Source organism: Diadema antillarum, unplaced genomic scaffold (genome assembly GCF_040938485.1).
Source record: "Diadema antillarum isolate AM-2024a unplaced genomic scaffold, OU_Dant_1.0 scf00000146, whole genome shotgun sequence".
NCBI lineage: Eukaryota > Metazoa > Echinodermata > Echinoidea > Diadematoida > Diadematidae > Diadema > Diadema antillarum.
The window spans coordinates 2,150,305-2,162,784 of record NW_027271035.1 but is presented as its reverse complement, the minus strand read 5'-3'; the positions used below and the strand labels follow the sequence as shown (position 1 = coordinate 2,162,784).

General features: G+C 37.8%; 1 protein-coding gene across 1 annotated transcript in view; it reads right to left on the bottom strand.

Moving 5' to 3' along the window:
- The window catches only part of LOC139721634 (probable phospholipid-transporting ATPase IA), a 74,089-nt gene that overhangs the window by 21,397 nt on the left and 40,212 nt on the right, over positions 1 to 12,480 (bottom strand). Inside the window, exons 13-22 of the mRNA XM_071632964.1 lie at positions 11,700 to 11,866; positions 10,045 to 10,105; positions 9,321 to 9,429; positions 7,702 to 7,784; positions 6,873 to 6,922; positions 6,065 to 6,134; positions 4,299 to 4,383; positions 2,994 to 3,046; positions 1,713 to 1,847; positions 866 to 956 (exon numbers count right to left, since the gene is read on the bottom strand). Of these exons, the coding sequence (XP_071489065.1) occupies positions 866 to 956; positions 1,713 to 1,847; positions 2,994 to 3,046; positions 4,299 to 4,383; positions 6,065 to 6,134; positions 6,873 to 6,922; positions 7,702 to 7,784; positions 9,321 to 9,429; positions 10,045 to 10,105; positions 11,700 to 11,866 (904 nt within the window). The remainder of the gene's footprint in view (positions 1 to 865; positions 957 to 1,712; positions 1,848 to 2,993; positions 3,047 to 4,298; positions 4,384 to 6,064; positions 6,135 to 6,872; positions 6,923 to 7,701; positions 7,785 to 9,320; positions 9,430 to 10,044; positions 10,106 to 11,699; positions 11,867 to 12,480) is intronic.

The window sequence follows — 12,480 nt, the reverse complement described above, 5'->3', positions numbered from 1 at the left end:
TTATTATTACCTCCGCCAAGGGAGGAGGTTCTGTTGTCGTTACCGTTGGTTTGTTCGTTCGTTCGTTCGTTCGTTCGTTCGTTCGTTCGTTCGTTCGTTCGTTCAATCGTTCATTCGTTCGGTTCATTTGTTTGTCCGTGTGCAAAATAACTCAAAAAGTAGTCAACGGATTTGGATGAAACTTGCAGGAAAGGTTTAGAATGACACAAGTAACAAATGATTCACTTTTGGTAGTGATCCGAGAATTTTTGGGGAATTTATGAAGGATTTTTAATATTTTGGTAGGTAGGGTCATTGAACTTGGGAGTTCAGGCTGCGCTATTTGAGGTTTGCATGCGCGCACTATTTGAGGTTTGCATGCGCGCACTATAAGTGCGTGCTCTAATTTCTGCAAGGGCGAGGTGCACTGTGCAGCTAAGGGTTTATGATGTAACAAAGGCTTCTATATTGGGAAATCGGGCGACTTTCAGCACACAATGCTATAAGTACGTATGGGTGGAAATCACTGATATCTCTATGAAAGAACAAGATCAGTGGTGAAAATGATTTGCATGCTTGGCGGAGGTCTGCACTCTCAGAGTGCTTCTCTAGTTATTATTATTATTATCATCATCATCATCATCATTATTATTATGATCATCATCATCACTATCATTATCATTATTATTATCATTATCATTATCATTATCATTATCATTATCATTATTACATGATCACATTATTACATTTCACTGGTCTTGTTTGAAAGATCTTCAAAGTGAAGAATTTCCTTTTATATCTCAGATTTCAAAGAAATCACAAGAGAAGTGCAATCCCAAAATGAGTGGATGAAGAGACACAGTAAATGCTGCCATGAGAAACTCACCAACATTGATGGCAGTCTCTTGCTTGTCTCCAGTGAGAACCCAAATCTTGACATCTGCCCTCAACAGTGTGTCGATTGTCTCTGGTACACCCTGGCACAAAATGTAAAACCAAGTTGTTGTGTTTTTTTCTTGGTGATTGATTTTTCGAAAATGTGTCTCTGTTCTTGTTTAACAAGCAATGATACAATGAGATTTTCAGTCATGGACCCCACAGATGTACATTTGTACATGGTGTATATACAGTGCGTATCAAAAAAAGGTAATCCAACTTTGGAGGGCTACTATTTCATAATTGCCAGCAATGGAGAGCACAATGTTGGTTGCTAGGAAAGAAGAACTCTTCCTCTTTTCATTGATACCTAATTATGTCGACAAATGTTATGCATGACTGAGCACATGAATTTTAAAGACAACAATGACATATTGCACTTTTTCCAAGTTTGAGTGTTATCGTGAAGGGGCAATGAATATCTCAATGAATGGATGAGATCTGTCAATGAAAGAGGTCATATTAACAGGCTAGCTGGCATGAAACTTGGAAAAGGTGCAATTTGTTTTATTGTTGTATAGACAGTGACTATATCACTAAAAATGAGAGACCAAACATTGGAAATGGCTGCAAACCTGTCTTTGGCACAATCAAACATCTGGGTCCCATTTCATAGAAGATGATATGATAGCAATTCTTGCCAGGACGGCAATTTCTCGCAGCATCAGCCAAACACGAAGCAGGATTCTTGTCATTACCATGACACTTGCCATTGCAGCAAAGAGTTGCTATTGTAGCAAAGTTTTCATGAAATGGAGGTCACAGGAGTCGTCACAATTTTGGCTTCATCTACTTACATCCTGGAGTTTGTCCTCGATGGCCGACGCCCCGATCAGGGTGAAGTTCATCTCGATGAGCTCCGCCGCCTCTGCTAACTTCTCCTCCCGGTCATGGATGGCTGTGCTGGCCTTGTAGTATGTGGCGCTCCACTCCTGCACACAATGACATAATGATGATGATGATGATGACGATGACGGCGACCACAACGAAGACGACAATAATAACATCAATAATAATGACAAAAATAATAATAGTAGTAGTAGTAGTAGTAGTAGTGGTAGTAGTAGTAATAATAATCTTAATAATAATAATAATTATAATAATTATAATAATAATAACAACAACACAATAATGATAATAGTGGTTATTTGTATAGTGCTTACATGTAGGTCTACCTTTTGGTGCTCATGGCGCTTCAACAAAAAAAAATTAAAGCAAAGACTACTGTAAAACACGATATATTCGCGGCATGAAAATTTCACGAATTGGAGCCGACGGCCTTTCTCACAACATGAAATTTTGTGAATTGCCGTCGGCATCCAATGCATATTGTGTAGGCAAGAATTTTTGCGTGCATTTTAATTTCGCGAATTTTGGCACTCGCAAAATTCAAGAAATTACAACGAACGCGAACATTCCTCGTTTTACAGTAACTGTTGTCACTCCACACTAAAATCACGATTGTAAGAGATTTGTAGTACAGTGGACAATGCTCCAGACCTTGCTTCTGAGTTCATATCCCACACAAAACATATCCTTGGATGACATGATTTACCTACCGATAAGGATTTCATTTTCCACACTCTCATACACGAGATGTTAAATGTCGTTCTAATGATGAGTCCAATGTATCCCATTGTGTGACTTTTGTTCACATAATACCATTAAAGAATACTGCCATACTTTTGATGATATGCAATCTCCAGTGTTGAGACATTCTCTCTTTTTTTTTTTTCTTTTCTCTTTGTGAATGATGTGTAACACATTGTGGGAGCCAGGTGCCTTTGAATGTTTCTACAGATAAATGGAGCTATCTAAATGCTGTTTCATCATCATCACCTTTTTAACACACATTGCATAACACTATGTCCCTAAAGATAAGATCATATCGAAACTATGACGTAATTCCTGATCATGAGTGAAATTTCTTTTGACTGTGCAGTTTTGAATGGCCTTCTTCACAAGAAGCTCTTAAATGAAACATAATTTCAGAATCATTGATTTAAAACGATACATTATCACATCATGCAAAATCAGCTAGGTAACACGACAAGCTGAAATCAAAGGCATGGCCTTACCTCATACTCTTGCTTGGAAATCTCACGGAAGGCAAAGCATAGTGTTCGTAGACCTACAAATACAGTGAAAGAATTCATTCCCTTTCAATTTATGTCACACATACACACACTAGTTAATGTATACACGTATTGGACGTACTCTCAAAAAGGAGGGGTGGGGAGGGGGACTACAAAATAAGAATACAAACTTTTTTTCTTATCAAATACCAATGAAGAAATAGGAAACATTTTGTTATTGAGAGGTTTAACTCTTCACTAAGTTTTCAGATGATATCTTTAATTATATTATGTGGTCAATATCACTCCATGGCAGACAATTATTCTAGCCAGCTTCCATTCCAGAATAACCTCAGCAAATCATTTATCCCATAGGACTCGCACTACACCTCAGAAAAGAGCTACTGATACTGCCAGAAAGGCTTGGGGTTTGAATCCATGACCCACTGACAACATCCTTGGTCCTTCAGGTGGAAAACTAGGCTGGCAACTTCTGCACATCTGAAAACCCATTGATGCACACATACACAAAAATGAACACACTGTGAAGGCAATCATTTATTTTCTCTCTTAAAATGGAATAATTGCAAGTTAGTAGCATGCAAAACATGAGTGCAACTCAAATTTTAGAAAACAAACAAACACACACATATATTACTGGGGAAAAAAAAACCCCAGCATCTTGGTTAGCAGTCCTGCAGAAGATGACACCAGTAGTGTGTTTGTGCAGTCAACCTTGCTTAAAGGGATGGTACAGTATTGGTGGAGATGAGAATTGCGCTTTTAACCTTTTGTGAGATACCAAGAAAATACTTATGAAATAGTACAGAGCATACCATTTTAAGAGAAATTCAAAGTTTATTTGATGAAAATTGGGTTTGGAATGACTGAAACATCCAGAAACAAGGTAAAACAAAGTAATGGTAATAAAAGGTGGGTCCCACACTTTATTAGAATCACTCTGTTTTGGATATCTCAGCCATTTCAAAACCAATTTTCATCGAATAAACCTTGAATTCCTCATGGAATTACATGCTCTTTCATATTTCATAAGAAGTTTCTCATTATCTCACCAAAAAATGTTAGAAACCTGAAATTAGGTCTCAACCAAAACTATACGATCCCTTTAAGTCGACCTCCCATAAATCGAATAATCGCCTATTAAAGTCGAAGGCCTTTTCAAGTCTTTTCTCTTTATAAACTATTGATATTAATCCCTCATAAGTCAAATTTTCTCTAAGTCGAAGCTATTTCTTCAGTCCAAATAGATTCAACTTAGGCAAGGTTGACTGTATATTTTTCTCTTACCTTCACAGGCGAACTGCTCCAGATGTCGGACAGTGTCCTGTGTGAACTCTTGATCGGAGGCTAGTCTGTCGTAGATGACGTTGTCCTGGTAACAGAAGAGAATCACATATAAGTCATGTACCACAGATGATGTCCAAACTATGACAAATGCTCTTAATTATAAAGGTTTATAGTGAAATACTAGTCAGCGATTGGATACGCATAATCACATGATATGGGACTATTGGGAATGTTCTCCTGGGCCTACAGGCAAAACATTCCTTGGGGATAATAATAATAATAATAATAATAGTGGCTACTTGTATAGCGCACAGGTCCACTTTTCAGTGCTCATGGCGCTTCAAAAATGAAAAGATATCATATATTTACATGCATATACATATTCAAACATTTCAACAAATAAGAAAATGGTAAACAAAAACAAATATATACCAAATAAAGAATACAACATATACCAATTAAAAATACAATATTGATCCAATATTAATGACATACAGCAATTACAGTCCTCAGTATGAAAGGAACAGATAAGTTTTAAGTTTGGATTTGAATGACTCTGTCGATGACAGTTCCCTTAACTGAAGAGGTAACTGATTCCACAATTTTGGTCCCATAACGGAAAAAGCACGATCACCATACCCATGTTTTACTCTGGGTGTTTGGAGTAAGAATGCATCTGATGATGAACGTAGCCTTCGTGTCAGATTGTATTTTTGAACAGAATTACTTATGTATATTGGGGAAAAAGAATGAACTGAATGATGTACTAATAACAGAATCTTGAAAATAATATTCCCTTGATATTCCCTTATGGGGGGGGGGGGGGATTTTCATGTACACTGACGACAAACAAAGGAAGTAGCAAATAATCAAATTAGGGCCCCAATTTTGGGTATGCACTGCAGGCACGATACACAGAGACAATGACACTGCAAACAGGTTTGCATAGCTAGCTAGTTATTAACTTGTTATTGATAGTACAAAAGTGTCTACCCAGAAAAATTGAGATGAAGGAACTAATCATTTTCAAAGTACTTTGACAAACCCATACAGTATTTAACAAATGATGGCTTTAATTGTCGAGAACATACAGAAGCTCTAAAATTGGGATTAGAAATATCATTTAGAGGAAGTTATATGACCATAACTTCGTCTCAGGTAGTGTTATGACCTCTCTCAACAATATTTCCAATCCTCCAAAATACAATACCTGCAATGACCACAATATGATGCGTTATATGAACAATGATAATCATAATCATTATCACCATCATCACCATCATCATCATCATCACCATCATCATCATCACTATCATCACCATTATCACCATCATCACCATCACCTTTGACATCATCATCACCATCATCAAAAATCATCATCATCCTATCATCATCATCATCATCATCATTACTATCATCACCATCATCACTATCATCACCACCATCACCATCACCACCACCATCACCTTTGACATCATCATCACCATCATCGACATCATCACCATCACCATCACCATCATCACCATCATCATCATCATCATCATCATTGCTGTTGAGGTCATATGCAGTAACAGCGGTCAATAAGACAATTCTGGCCTGACAAGTGCTGTCTCATGAGATGACTTTTTAACAACATTTGCATAACATTATGAAAAAGGTTTTTTCTTAACATCCAATTTTTAATGTGCGTCTTGATACTTTGACACATTAACCATGCCCAATAGATGGGTATGTCTAGAGTGGCATGACTGGCCTCAAATACTCACAGCTCCTTTGCAAAAGAGCAGGATTGTTCCGTTGCTCGTCCTGACAATGACGGACATCCTCTTCCGGTCACTGCGGATGGAGGAATTCGAGACAGGAGAGGAGTCAGAAAAGTTCATGACGTCCATATCATTCCTCTCAAGATTTCAATCATTCTACAAACAAAGGGCTTGTGATTTGACTATAAGTGTAATTTGTGCAAAGACAGGGGTGACATGTGGCTCCCAGGATGAGACTTAAACAAGTTGAAACAGCTTATTTTTATAACATTGACCACATGTACTGATTATCAGAATTAGGAAATTTTCTTTCTTCGGTAATCACATTCAAAGAATATGAATACTACTCTTCTCGTAGAAGAAATTCTTGACCCAACATGTTAAGTATAGTGCAAACAAATATAGACAATCATGTACAATGCATACATGTATCAGTCAGTATGAAATACTCACTACTTTTTTTATTTGTTATCTCAGTGGCTCTCATAATGATAAAAGCTCTACTCTAAAAGTGGAAATTTTTGCGGTGTTTTTAACTTTTCCGCGCATTTCTCGCAACCATAAACTAGCGCGAAAATAAAAGCACGCAAATATTTTTGCTTGCCTTATGTTCCGTAGTTGATGTCTCGATTCCGAGGAATTAAAAACCCGCAAAACTCTTCTTTCCATGCCGAGCGTGAAAAATTGGTCGCGCGAAAATATCCACTTTTACAGTATTACATACAGGCACACATGCTATCAGGTATTCAGCATATCTTCCGAGAGGAATCAAGTTGATATTGACAGAAGAAAAACTCTGCAGGCATCATACCTTGTAAAGTCCAAGACATTCAGGATTTCATATTTTTCTTGCTTCCCCATCTGCGGTGGAAAGAATGACACAGACATACAGAATTACAGGACAAGGAATGAAGAGACTCTACAAAACTGACAGCTATAAAACACAGATTTTCTCATAGTACTCTGTGCTGACATTCCGTTTCATTTCATTTCATTTTATTTCCACGTCTGATAAAAAGCACATACACAGAATATAAGAACTGCACATAGAACATAGGAAAAATACAGGAAAGACTACTATAACATTCTGACAAGAGACAATACACGACATAAAAACAGGACCAGAACACACGATGAAAGCGTGAATGCACAGCAAATCATTTTCATCTTTCAATAACTGTTGCTGGTTGGGGAAAAAAAGAATGTCTGTACACATGCTCTCCAATAAAAGGTGCTTCACCATGATTTGTAATTAAGAAACACATATTACATACAAGGCACGTGTCATTACAGGGTGATATACCTACAGACTGTACCTATGAAAGCACAGTAATAAAGAGTAAAATCTCAGTGGACACTGAGGCAAGAACTAAACTTTAACCTTCTAAAATGTGTAGCCAATTTAAGGATCAGCTATAAATTTACCGACACAGAGGCTTTTGATAATCCTGCAACAACATTAAAAAAAAAAGGGTGTATGACCATGCTAGGACTCAAATAAAAGAAAATATTTCATTTCAGCATATGAAACACTAACAAACCAAATAGTCCAAGTTGAAACAAAGAGCTAAGGGACAAATCTACAGAAATATGGTTTTCAGGACTTCATGAGCTAAAGAAAATGAGTAACTTCAACTCACCACCACGATCTCTACACTCTCCGGTGTCCTCTCGATGAATTCAAAGCCAAGCCTGGCAGCGGCTTCTACAAGGGCTCCCTCGTCTGGTGAGAAAATACAAGGCAAGCTATAAATTGAGACTATTCGTGGCATTCACCTTAAATAACTTTTTAACTTAAAGGGATAGTACAGTATTGGTGGAGATGAAAATGGGGCTTTTAAATCTTTGCGAGATACCAAGAAAACACTTATGATATAGTACAGAGCATACCATTTTAAGAGGAATTCAAAGTTTATTGATGAAAATAGGGTTTGGAATGACTGTAACGTCCAAAAACAAAGTAAAACAAAGCCATCGTAACAAAGTGTGGGTCCCACACTTTATTAGAATTGCTTTTTTTGGATATCTCAGCCATTTTAAAACCAATTTTCATCGAATTAACATTGAATTCCTCATAGAATTACATGCTCTTTCATATTTCATAAGAGGTTTTTCATTATCTCACCAAAAAATGTTTGAAACCTGAAATTAGGTCTCAACCAAAACTGTACGATCCCTTTAACTTGCAAAACTTTTTCATCAGCATTCAGTAATTGCTGCTTTCTTGATCAAATTGCAAAGTTAGCAAGCCACACTCTTGTGTAGCAATGTGCCTCAGTCCAACAGGAAGGCCACATTGTACTGTAAAACACGATATACTCGGGGCATAAAAATTTCATGAATTGGAGCCGACGGCCTTTCTAGCGGCATGAAATTTTTGCGAATTGCCACTGGCATCCAATCCAATATTGTGTAGGCAAGAACTTTCATGTGCAATTTAATTTTGCGAATGTTGACGCTCGCGAAATTTGCGAAATTAAAATGCAAGCGAACATTCCTCGTTTTACAGTATGTGGATGAGAATATCAGAATAGATTTTAGGGGGATTAAGTAATCTCTTTTCATTGATCATTAATTTCCAGACATCTGTGACAATCACAAAAGAAAGTACTCCAGTGAGGATACTACTCGGTAAACAAAGCAGAGCAAGGGTTAAGTTTTATTGCCTCTGCCAAGGAAATAGGTTATATTTTTATGTTTGTTTGTTTGTCGGCGCGCAAAATAACTAAAAAAAAATTGTTAACGGATTTGAATGAAACTTGCAGGAAAAGTCAATAATGACATAAGGAACAGATGATTACATTTTGGTCATGATCCAGGAATTTTTATGGATTTTTGAAGGATATTTTTATCTTTTGGTATATAGGGTCAATGATCTTGGGAGTTCAATCTGCACGTATTTGAGGTTTGCATTTGCGCTCTTAAGTGCATGCTCTGCTTGGGCTATGCGCCGCGTAGCTGGAGGCGGACTACGTAAACAAAAGGCCTCTATATCTGGAAATTGGTTGATTTTCATCATGCATGTATGGGTGGAAATAAGTGCTTGACGGAGGTCTGCACTCTCTCAGTGCTTTTCTAGTTTTAATCTGAAAACTACAGACGTTAAAAAAAGCCGAGGGGATCATGACTACAACAACGATGCGATTTGATGCTTCTGTTATTTGCTTTTGTTCTCGATCCAAAGTAAACACAAGAAGATGAACAAAAACAGCTGTTCAGGATGCTGACTGATGACATCCCGGCGACACCCATATCCTACCTGGTGACGAGGCTTGGTACAGGATCTTCCCGTCCTCGTCCTTCTCGGGGACAACAGTGTGACATACGGCCATCATGGTGACAAACATCCGTATGTGTGGGGCAGTGGCCTGTGTGTAAACACAGAGGTCACAGAGGTCAAAGGTCAGACATGACATACATCAAAATCTTGCTTGAAACTCTAAAAAATGCCCTGCACTGGCACCACAACTCACAAGCTACTTTATGTATCAGTAGCAGTACAGCAGATGCAGATTTCGGAGAGTTCCAGTGGCCTGATTTATGGTTTAAAGGTCAAAGGTCATGGGTGAAGAATGTTCAAAGTGTACATTTCGAAGACAGATTTATGTATTCAGGTCAAGTAGAGTCTATGTGCATGCACAGCAGAATGGAGTAATGAGTGTTCCCACACAATTCCCGGACAAATTCTTGCAGAGAGTGAATAACATCCAAATTTACATGATATCTGTGAACAAGGAGGGCTTCTATTACAATACTCGCATTAGAGTTTGAAATTGATATCCACAGTGGCAAACTGTTAAAAGAATACTCTCGTTCATATTTTTGACCTGATGTACTTTTAATTGATAGACTTGTGCACTGCCACAGCAGGCAGCCCCAATGATGATTCAGTTCAGCTCCAGTGATAACACTGATCATGACTAAAAATTGTTACTAAGATACTCACAGGAAACCAATATATATGCCACAAATGTCATACTCACGTTTGTCTCTAAATATTCTGCAATTTTGTTATCTGAGAAGATATCCAGATCAGGATTATCTCTGAAAGATAGAAATGTTGAAAACAAAGCATTACTACTGACACATACACACACACACACACACACACACACACACACATACATTCAAAATATCTACCATTTTCCTGCTAATCATTCATATCAGGTACTTTAAGTTGTTGGTTTTTTTTTTTTTAATGTACAATGTATGGACAGAAGATTTCAACATGGTGCCAAAAGATGTCATCAAATAGACATTTAAAAAGGTGAAGTTTTGATGGCTATTATTTTGAATTCACCCATGATTGATGCCCAGTGAGAAACATACATTTTAATCAGCTGGCAATGAATAATTTCTTTCACACCCAATGAAGTTCCTCTCTGTATTCAACAAACAGAGGGTAAAAACAAGGTTGAACTGCTGTTGTATGGTTCTTTCATTGCCAACCTCTATGTCATGTGAAAAACTGTTAGCATCACACTGTGATATTTCTGGATTTAAGAGGTACAAAGAGAGGAAGTGAAAATGTCAACCAACGAAAAACAAAAACAAAACAAAACAAAAACACCTGCTGTGATGGAAATAGGAGTAGAAATTCTTCTAGCTTGTATGACTGCTTTGTACAGTTGTTGCTTTTTTTTCTGAGAAATTGAGAGACAGAGCTTGAGGAAATGACCTTCATCTATTGAGGAGAAGCTTATTCTGCTATACACCCCATTTCCCACAAAAATCTGCCCAAGTATACTTGAACGGGTTAAGTTGAAAAGGAGGATAATACATTGTTAAGTGGATCCACTGCAAGCAAAACACACTTAGGAAGGAAGGAAGGATTTGGGAGAGAGGAAGTCAGATTATTTGGTCTCAAAAGGGAAGTTATTCAACCAAAAGCACCTATCACTGAACAAGACTATGAGACTGGTGGGGATGAACATAATTCCAAGGACTGAAAACTGACTCAAATTCTCTGAAAGGCTATGAATAATGTGTTAGGTACATGTAGCAGGAGACAGCGCGACAAACCCTCGTACATTCCATAAAATGTATTTTAATTACAAACTTGTTCAAATGCACACATAGTTACAGATTAAAATTTGTCCCTCACGCCAAATTGCAACCATTTATAGGAACAGGTCCAAATACGATACTGCTACATATTTCATAATTAGAAATATTTCATCTCTTGCCATGATTACTCGATACAATCTTAACATGGCACTTGCACAGGGCTGTTAACATTCACCCATTATATCATTGAGACACCAAATACAAAACACACTGAATCTTTACATTTTTTTCCAAATTATTCTAACTATAATTTTGTGATTGTTTCTTCTTGACATTCATCTCTATGGGAGATTATGTACAAGTACAGTCAAACCTGCCCTAGCAGCCACCTGTCTATAATGGGAACCTGCTGTATATGGCCACTAAAAAAAAAAAAAAATCACTCCAAATCGAAAGCCATGAACCTGTCTATAGCAGACACCTGTCAACAGCAGCTACCTTTTTGTCTCCCTTGGGTTGCCGCTATATACAGGTTTGATTGCATACGATTTGACGTATAAAATGACCTTTGCCAAGCTGCAAGAATGCCCTAACAAGAGAGGAGAGCGCCATCAAAGTAATGAGGACTCACCCATAAATGAGTCCTGCTATACTACATGTCTTGAACTCCATGATGTTCTGGGTTAGTGTGCCGGTCTTGTCGGAGAAGATGTACTTGACCTGTCCAAGCTCATCATTCAGGTTGGACGTCCTGGCTGCGGCCGGCGTGTCCGTGTCTTTGTGATACATGTCAAGGTCCTGCAGACGAACAATTTGAATGTTATCAACACTAGTTTCTCTCTCTCCTCTCAAAAAAAAAATGTACCTCATGCAAGATCGTTTCTCAGAAATGACACCTGGTCGTACAGATACTTACAAGTACGACATACACTTGCATGCAAAGAATCAGGAAAATGAGGCCCAGTAGAAACAAGGGTTCAATTTCTATGTGGGTCTGCCAGGTTTGAGTTGAGTACTATAATTTGAAGCTCACAATGGAAATGCACCTTTCACTGTCTGTACTGTATGATGTGTAAATCTGCCTCTTTTGACACTTTACATGCTATGACTGGAATAGAGGGGGGGGGGGATAAGGATGAAGATTAAGTCACTGCCAACGGTAGGAAAAAAAAGACTACTACACAAACTGACAACCACAGCCGTAACCAAAACCACAACAACAACCACAACCACAAAAAGGAAACAGAATTAATAGAATACATGAACAGGTGGTCTTGAGAATATTAGCACAGGTCCTATCATGTGTCCAACTGCTATAGAGGAAACCCCACTCAAAAGTCTTTGCAGACATAGAGTCAAAGTGACTCGACACTTAGTAGAGTTTAAGACCACATTAAAGATGGACCGCATAA